We start from the raw sequence: 22480 nt of genomic DNA, 5'->3' as shown, positions 1-22480 counted from the left end.
AGTTCATGAAGGATTGTTTACTATTTTTGTTTGGCCATTCACTTTTATGAACAGTTCATCAAATGTTCTTAAACCTATTGATGAACTATTCATGAACCAGTTCATAAACTAAATGTTCATTAACAGCTCATGAGCAAGTTTTGAACTGTGCATGGAAATGCTGTGTATTATTTCCATAAGGCCATGTACATGTTCAATAAAATTATGGAATGTTCATGAACTGTTAATAAAAAGTTCATGAATAGTTTATGATTGTTCATGAATTATTCATGATCAACTCGCAGGGAAACATCTCCCTTACCCCACCCCCCCCTCTTGTTTCAGTTTAGGTTTATGTATACCTGAAACAGTTCCTATCCTACTCTGTGATTATACAACCCACTAGTACAGGTCCTAGTTCCTATCCTACTCTGTGATTATACAACCCACTAGTACAGGTCCTAGTTCCTATCCTACTCTGTGATTATACAACCCACTAGGACAGGTCCTAGTTCCTATCCTACTCTGTGATTATACAACCCACTAGTACAGGTCCTAGTTCCTATCCTACCCTGTGATTATACAACCCACTAGTACAGGTCCTAGTTCCTATCCTACTCTGTGATTATACAACTGACTAGTACAGGTCCTAGTTCCTATCCTACCCTGTGATTATACAAACCACTAGTACAGGTCCTAGTTCCTATCCTACACTGTGATTATACAACCCACTAGTACAGGTCCTAGTTCCTATCCTACTCTGTGATTATACAACCCACAAGTACAGGTCCTAGTTCCTATCCTACACTGTGATTATACAACCCACTAGTACAGGTCCTAGTTCCTATCCTACTCTGTGATTATACAACCCACTAGTACAGGTCCTAGTTCCTATCCTACTCTGTGATTATACAACCCACTAGTACAGGTCCTAGTTCCTATCCTACTCTGTGATTATACAACCCACTAGTACAGGTCCTAGTTCCTATCCTACACTGTGATTATACAACCCACTAGTACAGGTCCTAGTTCCTATCCTACACTGTGATTATACAAACCCACTAGTACAGGTCCTAGTTCCTATCCTACTCTGTGATTATACAACCCACTAGTACAGGTCCTAGTTCCTATCCTACTCTGTGATTATACAACCCACTAGTACAGGTCCTAGTTCCTATCCTACACTGTGATTATACAACCCACTAGTACAGGTCCTAGTTCCTATCCTACTCTGTGATTATACAACCCACTAGTACAGGTCCTAGTTCCTACCCTACTCTGTGATTATACAACCAACTAGTACAGGTCCTAGTTCCTATCCTACTCTGTGATTATACAACCCACTAGTACAGGTCCTAGTTCCTATCCTACTCTGTGATTATACAACCCACTAGTACAGGTCCTAGTTATCCCCACTAGTACAGGTCCTAGTTCCTATCCTACCTGTGATTATACAACCCACTAGTACAGGTCCTAGTTCCTACCTACTCAGTGATTATACAACCCACTAGTACAGGTCCTAGTTCCACCTATCCTACTCAGTGATTATACAACCCACTAGTACAGGTCCTAGTTCCTACCCTCTACAACCCACTGTACAGTCTAGTTCCTACCCTACTCTGTGATTATACAACCCACTAGTACAGGTCCTAGTTCCTATCCTACTCTGTGATTATACAACCCACTAGTACAGGTCCTAGTTCCTATCCTACACTGTGATTATACAACCCACTAGTACAGGTCCTAGTTCCTATCCTACTCTGTGATTATACAACCCACTAGTACAGGTCCTAGTTCCTATCCTACTCTGTGATTATACAACCCACTAGTACAGGTCCTAGTTCCTATCCTACTCTGTGATTATACAACCCACTAGTACAGGTCCTAGTTCCTATCCTACTCATTGATTATACAGCCCACTAGTACAGGTCCTAGTTCCTATCCTACTCTGTGATTATACAACCCACTAGTACAGGTCTTATTTCAGTTTTAAGGTTATCAGTTCTATATTTGTTATAACATGATAAGAAAGCTATATACAAGAAAACTCTATCGGAAGTTTGGACCCATAACACATATCAAAAGCCTATCATTGACTGTGCCGGCCTAGTATTGATAAAATAGAGGAATATTGCATGTAAGACTTGTGTAGTGAAGATTAAGTTTTATGTCATAATAATATTAAAATCAGTATTGAACGGATTGCATCAAAAAAGGTTATATAATCATTGAGGAGATAGGAAATATGGCGAAGCCGACCAACGCGGGCGCTGACTTTGCTAAAAAGGTAGGTATACATTTACAAGGAAGTGATGATCTTTGTCTACCAGACTATCCTAGGTTTTTACACCCTGGCCGTTATCCCGCTATATATAATACTGAAGAGTGTAATAGTTAGGGGGTATGTAATCTCTGTTAGGTACCAATTGCAATAATAATGAAGGTAAATCTAAACCCGTACCAGCATGCTGTATATTTGTAACATTGTTGATATCACTTCCTGCCTACCCACCATAACTGTACTGTTAGCTAATGATGAGGTGTCAGAGAATACATTTGTACCTGAAAAAGATAATTTCATTTAAAAATTAATAAGTGGACCTGGAAAAAGCACCTGTCACATCAATTAAACTGAACTTTGGATCATCCCACGTCTCTGATATAAATGTAGTGAATGTGATATCGGAATAAATAATTGATAATTCAGACAGTTTTCAATGTCTTTTTTTATTTCTTCTCACTCTGACCTAACTTAATAATGCATGTTAGTTATTAATTTGGCCTTACCTGATAATTTTTTTTTTCTTCCAGAGATGACTTGTTTAATCTTTCCAATGTTCAGTCAACACACTATAATCATTCTTCATATGCATGCAATTTCACTCATTCCAATTCTTAAATAATTCAATTGTCGTGAATAAAGAAGATTGCAAAATATAGATTACAATATTGTTAATACTCCAACATGCCATCAGGCTATTTTAGTTGATCATGGAGTGATTCTGAGGGTGTAAATATAGGAGACATGAGATTCCATGGTAACATAAGGAACACAGCTTTAAACAGCTGAATCAATAGTAACATTTAATATACTGATGTATGTATGTACAGTATATTAATAATCAAGAAAAATATTGACATATGTAGAATGAATGTGTTTCTCTCTGAGAAATATGGGAACACTAATAAGGGGAGGTGTAACATACAAAAACATGCATGTACATTTGAGATGAATAATTAGGTGAATGTTTACCAGAAAATGATTGGATTAGATGAATATTTATTAAGAAATGATTGAATTAGTTGAATATTTGTTAGGAAATTATTGAATTAAATGCACATTTACCAAGAAATTATTGAGTTAGTTGAATGTTTTTCAGGAAATGATTGAATTAGATGAACATTTACTGATAAATTATTGAATTAGATGTAGTTGAATGCTTGCCAGGAAATTATTGAATTAGATATTAACGTTTACAAAAAAATGATTCAGAAATTAGGTGAATGTTTAATATATAGCTATAAGAAATGATTGAATTAGATGAATTAAATTTTACCAGCTAGTAAATGATTGAATAGTGAATGTTTACCCGGAATAATCAAACTTGATGCATACTTACTACATGTATATAAATATATATATGTTGCCTGCCTAGCAACAATGTCTGGAGTATTTTTCTTTATACATTTATATTTTGAAAGATATGTTGATTTTTTGCTATATGTATGGCTATATATAAGAAATGATTTAATTACATGAATGTACATATCTCTGAATTGGAACTGCATAGTAAAATAAATGTCAAGAAAAGGTTAAGAGCATCTACTTATTTTGCTTCTTTTTACAACAGGTGAATGACTTGGTGCCTGTGAAAGATAGAGATGTGGTGTTTGATGCTCTGAAGAGATACAAATCGTAAGTACAATGTACAGGACACAAGGACCTTTTGAGTATAAACATGTAAAGGGTACAAATTAAAATTGCATTTAATTTGTTGATTAGAAAAGGTAAGCTCTCTAAACTGTGTAGTTTTTACCAAAATTGAGACCTAATGACGTAACATTTGCTGCCATTGAAATACATACAACCTGTACTGTACTTGGCAGCATTGATATGATTTAAAACACACTTATGACTTTGATTGCCTCGTTGGTATCGACAGGTCGACGGATCTTCAGAGGCTGATACAGGACCTCAAGTCTGTACTAGATGACCCTGCTAAACTGGAAGTGTTTGAGTTTGTCAGGTGAGTTTACTAATTGTTTATCAGGTAATCTATAGGTGATATCATAGATACAATGACTTATAAATTACTAAAAGAGTACAATGTTGCACTACCAGGATTTATTGATAGACATTAGAGAGTCTTATTTTGCCGTGAAATTGTTGGTATTTATAGGATATATAAGAAGAATAAGATAATAGTAAAATGTGGGGAATTGCTTTGTAGTATTATCAGTAAAACCCCTCTAACTCGAACCCGGATTCCTCGAATACCCCTTATTACGTCGAACTGGTCGTACGGTCCCAACCTTGTCCCTATCTAATCTATGTAACAAAACCCCGGATAGCTCGAATAGCTATTCCTCGAATACCCCTTATTCCTCGAACAGAAATATATCCCCGTTTCAGCAAATACATAGTATCTACCCATGTATTCTTCGAACAGGTGTTCGGCCCTTGATATTTTTTTTACCTGTGTCACACCTGACTGCACTGACCGTCACGGATAATAGCTCACGACCTGTGTTTATACAGGTGTCGTATCAAGCCTTTCGGTAATTAAGGGATTAACGGTGTCAGTATTACCTACATACACGATAGCCAGTCGTTGTTTGATGCATAAACTTTATTTAAGAAAAGGCATTAAATAATCAATGTCTCTCTCGTAATAATTTTCGCTTAAATACGAAAATACGGAAGATGTTGATTCGTGTTAATAGAAAGTACGCATTGTGAAATGACAAAAGAGTCGGAAGAAATCGCTGACGTCTGACTTCCTATATAAGTTCAATTTTTTTTTATTTCAGTGTTGTTTTTTTTTTCAAAAGATATAAACGATACCAAAATTTGATAGTGCAAAGTACAAACCAAATTGACCCATGTTCGTTTTTATCAGTGTGTTCTGTATCTTTTCCCGCATATTGTATTTTCGTAACTTTCCTCGTGAACACGTGTAACCTAACGCTTTTACAAGGTAGACATAGGTATCGTTTTTTGTTCGTAACTATGCTGGTTAATAACTTTATAGTGTTGTATTTATTTTGTAAATGTGTTAAATGATTTTTGATAATTAAATCATCGAAATTGTACACATTGTCTGTTTGAACCAATATGGTATTTTGTACCACGTTTGACGATCGTTTACATTTGATTTACTTTGCCGTCAGTATTTTCAAATCATCATTTTATGTAATACACATATTTTTTTCAACTTGATATTGCTATCAAAAAACACTTTCATAAAAAATCCAAAATGCTGAAATTTCGGTAATTAAAATGTCGTTGCAATGCATTGTTTGTCGTAAAAAAACCGGACATTTTGACTGTCAACGATCGATCATGACCAACCTCGGATGAGTCGAATACCCTGTATTCCTCGAATTATTGATCTTGTCCCCTGCTGTTCGAGTTATAGGGGTTTTACTGTATATCAAACTCTCCGTCTAGGTATCATAATAGCTACATTTCACTAGTACTATCATGGTAAAGAGCAAAAAGTGGTCATATTTAATGTCTACTGTTTTCATTAAAATAGCAGATATTAATTTGGGGTCAGCTGTCTGCCTTAATGTAACATATACACTTCATTTCTATGGGATAACTGCAACAAAATTCTCAAATAGAAATGTTCAAGGACAAGTCACTCAAACCTGCTATAATGATCACTTCCGTATCAATATTAGTGTGTGTTAAAGCGTTTCCCTTTGTCCCCTGTGTAGTCTTGACTGTATAATATAGAGCCCTAGAGATGCAAGAGTCCTATCATAATCACTTGTGTCTATATAACTCTTCCACCATGTAACTACTTTTCAAAGACCGAAACGGTGTATTGTTTTAAAATATAGATGTGCATTAGGTGTTTGAATTTTCCCCCAAGAAATCCAAATTTAAAATGGCCTATGATCAATAAATTTCAAGGATGTCAGAATTTTAAAATTGTCCAATTTCAATGAAAACTGGTATAGGGTTTTTTTAGTGGACTCTGAACATTATGCACTATGTAAGTCCTGAAGCAGTCTTGAAACCCAAAAGTAATAAAAAATGGCTGCAATTGCCTGTAAAGGGGTGAAAATTTAAAGGGACATAGTCAGGCATATTATATATATAACCACGAAGTAAAATAAGATGAATGTATTGTTCTACATTGGTTATGAAACATATAACAAGAAATATTGACAAATTCCACGACATTGTTAAGTATTTTGATTGATACCATTAAAATTCCAAATTATTGATCAATATGATTAAGAAGGTATTACATGTACGCTGTACCCATACCCGAGCCAAAGTCACATAGGTTACACAAATGCAATACATAACCACAGAGGATTTGATGAAATTATTTTTAGACAAGAACATGCATCTATTAAGGTAAACACCCACTAACCGTAAGAGCGATTTCAGTAGTTCTAGAAAAAAATTTCTTTACTACACTGGAAAGGGCCAGGGTTCGGCATACAAGACATCCGACCACTATGTGTAATGGTGGACACTGGACAGTTAGCGAGTTTGAACATTTCACATACATTTCACTACAATCGGCTTTTCTGACATATCACAGTAAAACCAATTAATCTATTTCTATTATAGAACTGGTTTGTTTCTGAAATACATGCAAATTTAATGTTCTCTTAGACTGAATTGTCCCTTTAAAACTCATTTGATTTCAATGAAATTTGTGCATCATGGTACAGTTGTACATATAGGTGTTCTGGGTCACTAGTATATACATTCAATTTGGTAGTATAGAAATTGTTTCAAACTGATGCTGGAACAAAAATGGCTGCTGTTTTGACAGATTGATGTTTTGGGGAATATGGAACACATTGCTTAGGTACTATTTTTGAAAACCTCTCGCCAGACATTTTTCAAATAAAAATCAACAAAGAACTTGAGCAGTATGAAGCTCCATTTACTGTCTAGGTACAATGTATAAAGTGAACTCAATGTGTTTGGTTGTGGCTCCTTGATGGGTATTAGATTTATACTTCTTTAAAATATCAACTGATTGCCCAATCTCTTAGGATTATTTACTCTACCTGTCATCAAAGCACACAAATTACATTATTTACTCTACTGTCATCAAAGCACACAAATTACATTATTTACTCTACTTCATCAAGCACACATACTGTCTTATCAATCAACAAATTACATTATTTACTCTATCTGTCATCAAAGCACACAATTACAATTTACTCTATCTGTCATAAGACTCTATAAGCACAAATTACTTATTTACTCTATCTGTCATCAAAGCACACAAATTACATTATTTACTCTATTGTCATCAAAGCACACAAATTACATTATTTACTCTATCTGTCATCAAAGCACACAAATTACATTATTTACTCTATCTGTCATCAAAGCACACAAATTACATTATTTACTCTATCTGTCATCAAAGCACACAAATTACATTATTTACTCTATTTGTCATCAAAGCACACAAATTACATTATTTACTCTACCTGTCATCAAAGCACACAAATTACATCATTTACTTATTGTAAACAAATTAAAACTCATTAAAAATTACAACACAGTATGTATATCCTGGCACAATGGTACAGCACTTTCCTTGTAACTTATTAACTCCCATTAGCATGATCTTATGGGAAGGGGAATCAAAATTGTACAAATGATGGGGTTGACCCCCTGGGGGCCTGAGGGGCGGGCAAAAGGGTCAATTTGGATACATTATTGTATTTACTTATAAAAGACTTAAATTCTTCTCTGAAACTATAAGCATTGGATAGCTTTCATATTGCATTTATATAGCATCCCTATGGGATGGGGATTCAGAATCATGCAAATGATGGGGCCGACTTTATGGGGGCCTGAGGGGCGGACTAAAGGGACAATCGGCTTTTTCTAACTGTTTAAGTTTTTGGTGATTGATACTAACTAAACCAGGTGAGCGATGCAGGCTCTCTGGGCATCTTGTAGTAGTACCTGCAGCTTGTCTTACAATACCAGTCATTGTGGTTATTAGACCAGATAGACTGTATAATACATGTACATCTGACCTTCTCATGTCCTTAAATGCAAGAAATATGTATACCATTGTGGAATATTAATCATGCATTGGTAACATTTGATCCATGGATAATCTACTCTCATGTATTCATCTTTATCAATGGATAATTGTTTGTTGCTAAAATGCTTAAGTTTGCAAAAACCACAACATGCATCCAAATATATATGTATGACGTTGTGATGATATGGTCCAGAGACACCTGTAGGAACTGACTGTAGGTATATACATGCTATTTTGTATATATATATATTGTACATACTTTGTTGTATTTGTGCAGTGATGTCATTTTATATTAATATACACATGTAGATTGTAAAAGTGAGCAAACAGTTTATTGATCTGTTTATTGAAACACATTTGAATCACAAGTGAGTTATTTACCATTTATATACGCTAAGTTTACATTTTCTGATCGCGATAGCCATCCTGTTGGACTGTTATATACCTGGTATGAATTATTGATACCCGGTAGAGACTTAGACGGAACCTGAGGTGATTACATACCATATTTACTCTAATACAAGGTCTCCAGCACAAACTCATTGGGTGTCACAATTAAGCTAAATAACATCCAAAATAATATGGAGATTGTTAGCTATCATAAATGATTACACCATATTTAAAAATTTTGAAATTAAGGTTTTTATTAACTTAAACATTGTACAATCTTTTGAAAAGATAATAGTTGTTGTCATTATAAGGTGAAATACGGTAGTGTTCTGGTCATTAGAGTACAGGTATGTTACTTATATTGTAGGTTATGATGTAGTTATGTCTGCGTGGGCTTCTTTATTGATGACTGTCAGCGATTATTTCTCTGTTTTCTCTAACAACGACCTACACTTCCTCATACCGTCTTGATGTTTGACTTCTGGTCAGCTGTGTCGGTTCATCAGAACGAAAGTTTGATTGTGGAGGCTGCAGTGTGATCTCAGATATCAAACACCAAGTTTCTTGATTATAGTCCTTAATTCTAAACAGCTATTAGTTAACTATCACATTTTTCTGTTATTGTGATATACCTGTGCTTTGTTCTGTTATATAATTGAGATTTACCTGTGCTTCTGTGCGTTTGGGAAAACTTGGATGTGTATAATTCAAACTTAATTATCAGTCGCAAGAAGAACCAGAAGTGTAGATTATTTTATTTATGTAAAGATCTACTAATGATGACAGAAATGTGTTGCTGATTGAGGATAATTAAGAGGTATACACACTGCATTAACCAGGAAGCCAGATAGTGTGTGCAAATGGATGGACATGCATGATGATAGGAGCAATTCATTTTTAACAGGATTTTAAGATCAACAATTGTAGATTTATTAATAACAGCTGAAACTTAATCTTACTGAAGAAATAAAATGAATTGTTGCTCCAATCCGGATAAAAAAAGACGAAAAAAAATTCGGGCAATTGAGACAGAAAATTGGATCCACAGATTTCACTCGGAGTACTGTTGGGTCAAACGCTTACCAGAGCAAATTCACAGGTAAACAGAATGGTTGAAAAATATAGGGTGATATCTTAAAATCGCCACCTCAGGTGAAGGGAATGATTTTAGTCTTTACAGATATTATTGATAAGGTATAAAAGGTGGTAAATTGTAGACAGTAATTTGTATACCTGAAGGTTAATTACTTATTAGTTTTACTAATCTGTTATATTGTCAGGCCCCTGATTCCTGCTAAGCATCAACTCGAGTTTGACCGACTGGCACCAACACCTCCTGGTCGTGGTCGGCGAATCATCAATCTCCGGCGACGAACTAATGAAAGTCTGGGATTCGCTGTCAGGGGAGGTAAGTATATTCCATTGTCAGGGGAGATAATTACATGTTATTGTAAGAATATATTTAATGATATCAATCATTCAGGGGAGATAATTATACAGGATATTACCTGGGGGGATTATCAAATTTCATTGTATTTTATTGCCATAGGGGATAATTATATTTTATTGTCATGGGATTAAAAAAAATATTGTCAGGGGAGATAATTATATTTTATTGTCAGGAGAGATAGTTATGTTTTATTGTCAGGGGAGATAATTATATTTTATTGTCAGGGGAGATAGTTATGTTTTATTGTCAGGGGAGATAATTATATTTTATTGTCAGGGGAGATAGTTATGTTTTATTGTCAGGGGAGATAATTATATTTTATTGTCAGGGGAGATGGTAATTATATTACAGGATACTGTCAGGGGAGATAACTACAGGTTACTGTCAGGGGAGATAACTTCTCTGAGTGAGTGAGATATTAAACTGTCAGGTGAGGTAATATTTACACTGTAAGAATGAAATATGAAATCTGCATAGTAAAAAGATTATGCAGGCATTCCAGAATAACATTCTGGAATAACATATTTCTTCTGTATACATATATTAATTAAATGAATCAATGTTTCAGGTTTTGAACATGGAATTGGGGTGTTTGTCTCCCACATTGATCCAGGATCTCAAGCTGAGCGACAAGGACTGAGGGTAATAATTTGGTCACAATTTTGGCCGATATCTGGGGATAGAATGTAATCGGGATTACACCGCTGATTTAGGCCTTTTTTCTGACATTGGACAACACTGGTCAAAAAATTTGTTTCACATCATTAACATAAAAAGGAGGCAGTGCGGTTATCGTATGATGTCTCCAAAGAGAAATTTTTGGGTGCCGACCGAACATCTAATGCTAATCGGCCTATTATCATATGATGTCCTGGCACCTATTCACCGGACATCGTACAAATATCGCCCGGGTATCTTACAGACAAGGAATGATAGTTGTACTAGGCCTAGCCAAATGTCGGGTAGTGTGATTGCTTCTCAATTCCCGGCCAGACATAAGACGATACTTAAACGATATTTGAAGGGTATGTGATACATGACCAGTTATGAAAATCTACGGGAACCTGGAGAGATTTTAACTTCGAGTTAAAACTCTTCAGGCACCTCTCCGATGCTGCCTAAGTATAGGAGCCATGGCCACCGCCCGGCCTTGTCTTGTTTCCGGCCGGGAACTTTGCCAAAATGGCTAAAAAAAACATGCCGGGAGTACAACCTAAGGCTAATTGGAGGGGTTGTAACCAATGCAAAAGTCACACACAGTGGAGCGTAACTGTGTAATTAAACATATCTGTGTGTATACTTATATATCAACAATACTTAATGATGCTTATAAATGATATTTGTTGTGTAAAGATTTCTCTTTAAAGTTGTATGTCTGGCTGGCATTGTGTGTACAGATGATATATCCTAATGGATATTGTTTCTAGGTTGGGGATGAGATTGTGAGAGTGAATGGTTACACCATCTCACAGGCCATACACGAGGAGGTCCTGAACCTGATCAAAGGTCGTGATGCGGTGGAACTCAAGGTCACAAGTAAGTTTTATCAATACTTATTTACATATTGTGGGACAAGGATGACATTATTGTTTAACTACTATAACTCTATATCTCAATGATTGGACACCTCCAGTACTACAGGTGTGAGGTCAGATTGTAACATCTTATTAAACTTTAGAGATTATGAAAATGTCACATATTTATCATCACTCCTGAGTTAACAGCTATATGTTATATACTGATTTGTAATGTGATCTTTCTGCATCCATTATACTGTAAACTACATTTCTTCACAATCACTAAATCATGATTTCCATTTTAAAGGATCAATGTTTGGAGAGATTAAGTTTCATGGATTTAAATTTAAATACATGTACAGTAAATTTATATTCCTTCCATAATTATTTTTGGAAGATATCAATTTGTGGACTAATCTTGATAGCAACATTCGCAAAAATAAATTACAGGAAAAATAAATTTGGTCTACAGATATTCCTTTCCTTTTTCCATTTAGATATTGGGATGCTGCCAGTCAAAGAGTGAGTATAACCAAGGTCAAGGCCATTTGTTGTAATTGTGGTATTGTAAGGTACACATTTGGTTTTGTATTTAGTGAAGAGTTATGGTTGATAAAAATGTGGATTTGGTGGAGGTCGGATAGAATTCTTAAATATCTCCAGTCTATGGTCAATATACAGCCACAAAACTAGCAAACGATCAACACAAAAAGGTAATTTAATGTAAGCCAGAGACAGAGGGCGTAATTGTGGTAAATTGTGTTTAACTTAATGTAACCCAGAGATAGAGGGGGTAATTGTGGTAGATTGTGTTTATAAATAAACTTAATGTAAGCCAGAGACAGAGGGCGTAATTGTGGTAAATTGTGTTTAACTTAATGTAACCCAGAGATAGAGGGGGTAATTGTGGTAGATTGTGTTTATAAATAAACTTAATGTAACCCAGAGATAGAGGGCGTAATTGTGGTAAATTGTGTTTAACTTAATGTAACCCAGAGATAGAGGGCGTAATTGTGGTAGATTGTGTTTAACTTAATGTAACCCAGAGTTAGAGGGCGTAATTGTGGTAAATTGTGTTTAACTTAATGTAACCCAGAGATAGAGGGCGTCATTGTGGTAGATTGTGTTTATAGATAAACTTAATGTAACCCAGAGATAGAGGGCGTCATTGTGTGTGGTAGATTGTGTAACCAGAGATAGATAGTTTAACTTAATGTAACCCAGAGATAGAGGGCGTAATTGTGGTAGATTGTGTTTAACTTAATGTAACCCAGAGATAGAGGGGGATAATTGATTGTGTTTAAACCGAGATTAATTGTAACCCAGAGATAGAGGTTTTAATTAATGCCAGTAGAGGGCGTATTGTGGTAGATTGTGTTTTATGATTAAACTTAATGTAACCCAGAGTAGAGGGCGTTTGTGTTTGTGTTTATAGATAAACTTAATGTAACCCAGAGATAGAGGGGGTAGTTGTGGTAGATTGTGTTTATAAATAAACTTAATGTAACCCAGAGATAGAGGGGGTAGTTGTGGTAGATTGTGTTTATAAATAAACTTAATGTAACCCAGAGATAGAGGGGGTAGTTGTGGTAGATTGTGTTTATAAATAAACTTAATGTAACCCAGAGATAGAGGGCGTCATTGTGGTAGATTGTGTTTATAGATAAACTTAATGTAACCCAGAGATAGAGGGCGTCATTGTGGTAGATTGTGTTTATAGAAAAACTTAATGTAACCCAGAGATAGAGGGCGTAATTGTGGTAAATTGTGTTTATAGATAACTTAATGTAACCCAGAGATTAGAGGGGTAATTGTGGTAAATTGTGTTTAATTTAATGTAAGCCATGAGATAGAGGATGTAATTGTGGTAAATTGTGTTTAACTTAATGTAACCCAGAGATAGAGGGCGTCATTGTGGTAGATTGTGTTTATAGATAAACTTAATGTAACCCAGAGATAGAGGGCGTAATTGTGGTAAATTGTGTTTAACTTAATGTAACCCAGAGATAGAGGGCGTAATTGTGGTAAATTGTGTTTAACTTAATGTAACCCAGAGATAGAGGGCGTAATTGTGGTAAATTGTGTTTAACTTAATGTAACCCAGAGATAGAGGGCGTCATTGTGGTAGATTGTGTTTATAGATAAACTTAATGTAACCCAGAGATAGAGGGCGTAATTGTGGTAGATTGTGTTTATACTTAATGTAACCCAGAGATAGAGGGCGTCATTGTGGTAGATTGTGTTTATAGATAAACTTAATGTAACCCAGAGATAGAGGGCGTAATTGTGGTAGATTGTGTTTAACTTAATGTAACCCAGAGATAGAGGGCGTAATTGTGGTAAATTGTGTTTAACTTAATGTAACCCAGAGATAGAGGGCGTAATTGTGGTAGATTGTATTAACAACTTCAATCTCTAGCTAAAATTATGTTCAAGAAAGGTCTGTCATATATATATGCCCATTTTTTGATAAAATGAATAATTTAACCTCTTGTTACTTAATGCAAAGACCATATCTAATAAACTTAACCCATCACCCATCATTGTTTTTGTAATTTTACATTTGATGAAGTAGATTTATTTTTTCCTAAATTTTGTTAATTAATGAAAAGACCTGTCTTTGATGTAGAAGAGTTCAAACGTATCTTCAGGGCTGAATGAGTTAAAGTATTTAATTTAGAATTTGTGCCAAAAATTATTTTTGATGATAATGGTCTGGTGTGTCTGGCTTGTATATTACAGTAGAAAGTTATTGATCTGGGGTCATGTACAATTCATATTGTCGTGTTTTTAGTTCATAAACCATCAATATTTCTAAGCATGCCAGCTAATTAATATTGAATTTTTAACGATGAGATAACGAGGCTAACCTTGGGTTTATATTCTATTGTATAAGGCTGTAATACAATCTATTTATCTGGAGGTAAAATTTCCCAGTAGGTATTTATCTCATTAAATATTCGTCCAGAAGTCCCCATCATTATCAATATTAGATGATTTCGTCATTAATTATTATAATTTAGTGCAGGATTCTGTTTGTATAGGTACGCTATAGTGACAAAAGTATGTGATGTGTGCACTGTATCTGTAGGACTACTAGTCTGACTGTTATTGTTGAAATATACTCTATAATTCAGTTGTGTATTTCTGTATAAATAATTCATCCACCATTAATAGGCTTTACAAACCTATGTAACTGTTTAAGCTGCTAGAATAGTCATATTGTCTTCAAAAATAGACGGCCTTTATCAAGAATCACAAATTTTTAACATGATCATAGATATAGATAATTAAAAGGGGGGGGGGAGGGGGGTAGACAGGTCCCCCCCCCCCCCCCCCCCCCCCTCTAAATCCGCGACTGATAAATATATATATATATAATGTCTAAAAATAAGTGTATAATATCTTGTTACAGAATATATACTATGTCTCAGGATGACCAGTGTATAATATCTTGTTACAGATAATATATACTATGTCTCAGGATGACCAGTGTATAATATCTTGTTACAGATAATATATACTATGTCTCAGGATGACCAGTGTATAATATCTTGTTACAGATAATATATACTATGTCTCAGGATGACCAGTGTATAATATCTTGTTACAGATAATATATACTATGTCTCAGGATGACCAGTGTATAATATCTTGTTACAGATAATATATACTATGTCTCAGGATGACCATGTATAATATCTTGTTACAGATAATATATACTATGTCTCAGGATGACCAGTGTATAATACTCATTGTTACAGATAATATATACTATGTCTCAGGATGACCAGTGTATAATATCTTGTTACAGATAATATATACTATGTCTCAGGATGACCAGTGTATAATATCTTGTTACAGGTAATATATACTATGTCTCAGGATGACCAGTGTATAATATCATGTTACAGATAATATATACTATGTCTCAGGATGACCAGTGTATAATATCTTGTTACAGATAATATATACTATGTCTCAGGATGACCAGTGTATAATATCTTGTTACAGATAATATATACTATGTCTCAGGATGACCAGTGTATAATATCATTGTTACAGATAATATATACTATGTCTCAGGATGACCAGTGTATAATATCTTGTTACAGATAATATATACTATGTCTCAGGATGACCAGTGTATAATATCTTGTTACAGATAATTATACATGTCTCAGGATGACCAGTGTATAATATCTTGTTACAGATAATATATACTATGTCTCAGGATGACCAGTGTATAATATCTTGTTACAGATAATATATACTATGTCTCAGGATGACCAGTGTATAATATCATGTTACAGGTAATATATACTATGTCTCAGGATGACCAGTGTATAATACTTGTTACAGGTAAATATGATACTATGTGTAGGATGACCAGTGTATAATATCATGTTACAGGTAATATATACTATGTCTCAGGATGACCAGTGTATACTATCTTGTTACAGATAATATCTACTATGTCTCAGGATGACCAGTGTATAATATCATGTTACAGATAATATGTACTATGTCTCAGGATGACCAGTGTATAATATCATGTTACAGATAATATATACTATGTCTCAGGATGACCAGTGTATAATATCTTGTTACAGATAATATATACTATGTCTCAGGATGACCAGTGTATAATATCTTGTTACAGATAATATATACTATGTCTCAGGATGACCAGTGTATACTATCTTGTTACAGATAATATATACTATGTCTCAGGATGACCAGTGTATAATATCTTGTTACAGGTAATATATACTATGTCTCAGGATGACCAGTGTATAATATCTTGTTACAGGTAATATATACTATGTCTCAGGATGACCAGTGTATAATATCATGTTACAGGTAATATATACTATGTCTCAGGATGACCAGTGTATAATACCATGTTACAGGTAATATATACTATGTCTCAGGATGACCAGTGTATAATATCATGTTACAGATAATATATACTATGTCTCAGGATGACCAGTATAATATCTGTTACAGATAATATATACTATGTCTCAGGATGACCATGTTAATATCTTGTACAGTAATATATACTATGTTCAGATACCATGTATAATATCTTGTTACAGATAATATATACTATGTCTCAGGATGACCAGTGTATAATATCTTGTTACAGATAATATATACTATGTCTCAGGATGACCAGTGTATACCATATGTTGTTACAGTAATATATTACTATGTTCAGGATGACCAGTGTATAATATCTTGTTACAGATAATATTACTATGTCTCAGGATGACCAGTGTATAATATCTTGTTACAGGTAATATATACTATGTCTCAGGATGACCAGTGTATAATATCATGTTACAGATAATATGTACTATGTCTCAGGATGACCAGTGTATAATATCATGTTACAGATAATATATACTATGTCTCAGGATGACCAGTGTATAATATCTTGTTACAGATAATATATACTATGTCTCAGGATGACCAGTGTATAATATCTTGTTACAGATAATATATACTATGTCTCAGGATGACCAGTGTATAATATCATGTTACAGATAATATATACTATGTCTCAGGATGACCAGTGTATAATACCTTGTTACAGATAATATATACTATGTCTCAGGATGACCAGTGTATAATATCATGTTACAGATAATATATACTATGTCTCAGGATGACCAGTGTATAATATCTTGTTACAGATAATATATACTATGTCTCAGGATGACCAGTGTATAATATCTTGTTACAGATAATATATATACTATGTCTCAGGATGACCAGTGTATACTATCTTGTTACAGATAATATATACTATGTCTCAGGATGACCAGTGTATAATATCTTGTTACAGATAATAATATACTATGTCTCAGGATGACCAGTGTATAATATCATGTTACAGATAATATATACTATGTCTCAGGATGACCAGTGTATAATATCTTGTTACAGATAATATATACTATGTCTCAGGATGACCAGTGTATAATATCTTGTTACAGATAATATATACTATGTCTCAGGATGACCAGTGTATAATATCTTGTTACAGATAATATATACTATGTCTCAGGATGACCAGTGTATAATATCTTGTTACAGATAATATGTACTATGTCTCAGGATGACCAGTGTATAATATCTTGTTACAGATAATATATACTATGTCTCAGGATGACCAGTGTATAATATCTTGTTACAGATAATATATACTATGTCTCAGGATGACCAGTGTATAATATCTTGTTACAGATTATATATATACTATGTCTCAGGATGACCAGTGTATACTATCTTGTTACAGATAATATATACTATGTCTCAGGATGACCAGTGTATAATATCTTGTTACAGATAATATATACTATGTCTCAGGATGACCAGTGTATAATATCATGTTACAGATAATATATACTATGTCTCAGGATGACCAGTGTATAATATCTTGTTACAGGTAATATATACTATGTCTCAGGATGACCAGTGTATAATATCTTGTTACAGATAATATATACTATGTCTCAGGATGACCAGTGTATAATATCTTGTTACAGGTAATATATACTATGTCTCAGGATGACCAGTGTATAATATCATGTTACAGATAATATGTACTATGTCTCAGGATGACCAGTGTATAATATCTTGTTACAGATAATATATACTATGTCTCAGGATGACCAGTGTATAATATCTTGTTACAGGTAATATATACTATGTCTCAGGATGACCAGTGTATAATATCTTGTTACAGATAATATATACTATGTCTCAGGATGACCAGTGTATAATATCTTGTTACAGGTAATATATACTATGTCTCAGGATGACCAGTGTATAATATCTTGTTACAGATAATATGTACTATGTCTCAGGATGACCAGTGTATAATATCTTGTTACAGATAATATATACTATGTCTCAGGATGACCAGTGTATATAATATCTTGTTACAGATTAATATATACTATGTCTCAGGATGACCAGTGTATAATATCTTGTTACAGATAATATATACTATGTCTCAGGATGACCAGTGTATAATATCTTGTTACAGATAATATATACTATGTCTCAGGATGACCAGTGTATAATATCTTGTTACAGATAATATATACTATGTCTCAGGATGACCAGTGTATAATATCATGTTACAGATAATATATACTATGTCTCAGGATGACCAGTGTATAATATACTTGTTACAGGTAATATATACTATGTCTCAGGATGACCAGTGTATAATATCTTGTTACAGGTAATATATACTATGTCTCAGGATGACCAGTGTATAATATCTTGTTACAGATAATATATACTATGTCTCAGGATGACCAGTGTATAATATCATGTTACAGATAATATATACTATGTCTCAGGATGACCAGTGTATACTATCTTGTTACAGGTAATATGTACTATGTCTCATGATGACCAGTGTATGCTATCATGTTACAGGTAATATATACTATGTCTCAGGATGACCAGTGTATAATATCTTGTTACAGATAATATATACTATGTCTCAGGATGACCAGTGTATAATATCTTGTTACAGGTAATATATACTATGTCTCAGGATGACCAGTGTATAATATCATGTTACAGATAATATATACTATGTCTCAGATCAGGATGACCAGTGTATAATATCTGTACAGATAATATACTATGTCTCAGGATGACCAGTGTATAATATCTTGTTACAGATAATATATACTATGTCTCAGGATGACCAGTGTATAATATCATGTTACAGATAGTATATACTATGTCTCAGGATGACCAGTGTATAATATCTTGTTACAGATTATATATATACTATGTCTCAGGATGACCAGTGTATACTATCATGTTACAGATAATATATACTATGTCTCAGGATGACCAGTGTATAATACCATGTTACAGATAATCATATACTATGTCTCAGGATGACCAGTGTATAATACTATGTTTACAGATAATATATACTATGTCTCTCAGACCATGACCAGTGTATAATATCTTGTTACCAGTGTATAATAATATATTACTATGTCTCAGGATGACCAGTGTATAATACTTGTTACAGATGTATACTATTCTCATGGATGACAGTGTATAATAACTATGTACTGATAATATACTATGTTCAGGATGACCAGTGTATATACTACCCTGTTACAGAATAAATATACTATGTCTCAGGATGACCAGTGTATAATATCATGTTACAGATAATATATACTATGTCTCAGGATGACCAGTGTATAATATCTTGTTACAGATAATATATACTATGTCTCAGGATGACCAGTGTATAATATCTTGTTACAGGTAATATTAATTATACCAGGGAATAATCTATCATCCCTCTACCAAATATTATATTAAAATGTAGACAGCTTTGACACTTCAGCTAATATTTCTGCTGATCAATTTTTCATGTAAACACCTGGAGTGAGTATTAGTGTTTACCGTAGCGTGTATACCTGTTCTTGTAATAATTGATGATTTATATTTCATAATTAACATTTTATACCCCTGGGTCTTTAATAACTCCCTGACATATTGTGGACTGTTGTCTATTGTTGTACACTTTGACATCTGAAACAAAGAATTATTAATTATAAATGTTTTTAATCAATGTGATATTAATTAAAGTGATATGATTGAATTTACTCCAGCAGAACTTTTAGTACAGGTGCAAATAGGTCTGGTTCACTGATTAATTATTTGTAAGATATAAAATGACCTGGCTGTTTGATACAATATTCTTTATTATAAATTAGCCGTTTTACTTTAACCAAAGGTGATGTACCATACTGACTGCTTTAAGCTGAATTAAGATGCCTAATATATACAGTCTGCCTGACGTGGTTTATATAAATGTAGTAATGGAGAAGGCAATATCTTCTGGTATTAGTGTTAATACTATTGTTATATTTATCATCACGTTTCTGAACTCATGAAAAGTCTGTTTAAAATTTTCTCTACTCAAAGTTGGCAGGACAAAGATTGTCAATCAAACCTCCAGGCTAAGGTGTACGTGTGACTTTGTTTACTGTCAGTATATTCTATTGTGTTACTTTGCTCCAACATTAAATAGAAATGTGTGCATGTGCATACAGGGCACCGCTACATATGCTGTCAATTGATCAACAGAATCTTACATGGATCTGTCAAGTGGACACAGATAATACTCAACCCAAGTGGAAGATTTTGGCTAACCAACACGAGGATTGCTGATCGAGAGGGGGTCGAGAAACCCTGTTCACTTGACAGAACCATGTTTTATTACTTCTAACATACTTAAAAAAAATTGGGAGATTCCAATTGTTTCCATCTTGCCATCATAACAGGAATGTTGTTTTGCTGCGTCATAATTGATGATGTCATTGACAATGTACAGGTATATGTATGCTGCAGTTATGTCCCTTGTACTGATAATGTCTTAAAAAATTATAATCCAAGTGAAAAGGGGTTTTCTCTTACCATAGACAGGGATATTCCACAATTTCCACCACGGTGGAGATTTTTTCTATTTTTCACGGGTGGGGAGAGAGATTTTTCTATCTCACCCTTAGGGGTAAAAGACAGACTACACAAGATCTTTGCATGTGGCTCACTCAGGGTTATGAGAAAAAGAATCTTGAGAGGAGGATATCTCAACCCTCGAGATAAAAATTTTTGAATTCTTAAGCCATGTATTTGACAACTTCAGAATCTTACCCCTCAGGTCAAGATTCTCCTGCCTCACCCCAAAACAGGTGAACAATTCCATTAGTCTCGCCCCAAATAGCTGGTGATACAATTCTATAAGTCTCTCGCCCATAAGAGGGTGAACAAATTCTATTAGTCTCGCCCCAAAGAGGGTGAACAATTCTATTAGTTTCACCTCAAGTGGAGTGTGAACGATTCTATTAGTCTCGTCTCGCCCCAAAGAAGCGTGTAACATTCTATTAGTTCCATACCCCAAGTGAATGATTCTGTTAGTCTTGCCCCTAAAGCTCTAGTGAACGATTCTATTAGTCTTCTGCACCAACAGTGAGTGAACGATTCTATTCAGTTTCACCCCAAGTGAACTAGCGATTTCTGTTAGTCTTTGCCCAAAGAGGTTTGAGCGATTTTTTTGTAGCCTTACCCCAAAGTGAGGTGAACAATTTTTTATTAGCCTCACCCCAAACCCTGTGATGTGAACGATTCATTAGTCTCAATTTACTTTGATTCTACTTAGTCTGATGCAATTGGGATTGAACGTTCTATCCAGTCTTGCTCCAAGTGAGTGTAACGATTTGGGTAATAGTTTTCACCCCAAATCGAGTGAACCGATTTTCTAATTATTCTTTGCTCCAAAGTGGATGAACGATTCAATTAATCTCACCCCAACAGGTAAGTTAAACCAATTTTATTAAGCCTCATCCCAGAAGTGAGTGAACGGATTCTGTATCTCGCAGAAAGCGGGTAGTAATTACTAAAACCCATGTAATGATTTTTCTTGTGTTTGCCCCATGTAACAATCTAGTAACTAAAATGCGAAGTGATTTTTCTCCTATTGTCTTGCCTTAAAAGTTCATGAACATGTAACTAAATGAGAATTATTTTTCTATTTGTTTGCCCTGTTCATCCAGTAACTAAATTCGATGATTTGATTAGGTTTGCCTTGTTTCATCTGTAAGCAATGAATTCTTCTTAGATCTTGAGCAAGCAATGTTGGGATCAATTTGGTTGATGTGTACATGATTTTTCATTGAGTTTTGCCCTGTACATCAGTAACTAAATGTGATGATTTTTCTTTGTTTGCCCTGTTCATCATGTACATAATATAACTAATTAAATGTTCTTTGTTTGGCCTGTTCATCAGTAACTAAATGTAATGATTTTTCTTCTAG

General features: G+C 34.2%; 1 protein-coding gene across 1 annotated transcript in view; it reads left to right on the top strand.

The window, feature by feature from the left end:
• Positions 1–3845: 3845 nt before the first annotated feature.
• The window catches only part of LOC138329770 (harmonin-like), a 45433-nt gene continuing 26798 nt past the window's right edge, over positions 3846–22480 (top strand). The window contains 7 exon segments of the mRNA XM_069277061.1: positions 3846–3895; positions 4143–4226; positions 9004–9735; positions 9917–10044; positions 10655–10728; positions 11514–11622; positions 12101–12122. Coding sequence (XP_069133162.1) covers positions 9608–9735; positions 9917–10044; positions 10655–10728; positions 11514–11622; positions 12101–12122 — 461 coding nt within the window. The 5' untranslated portion in view covers positions 3846–3895; positions 4143–4226; positions 9004–9607.

This window comes from Argopecten irradians, chromosome 8 (assembly GCF_041381155.1).
Source record: "Argopecten irradians isolate NY chromosome 8, Ai_NY, whole genome shotgun sequence".
NCBI lineage: Eukaryota > Metazoa > Mollusca > Bivalvia > Pectinida > Pectinidae > Argopecten > Argopecten irradians.
The sequence above is the reverse complement of the archived record's forward strand: the minus strand, read 5'-3'. Positions and strand labels throughout refer to the sequence as shown.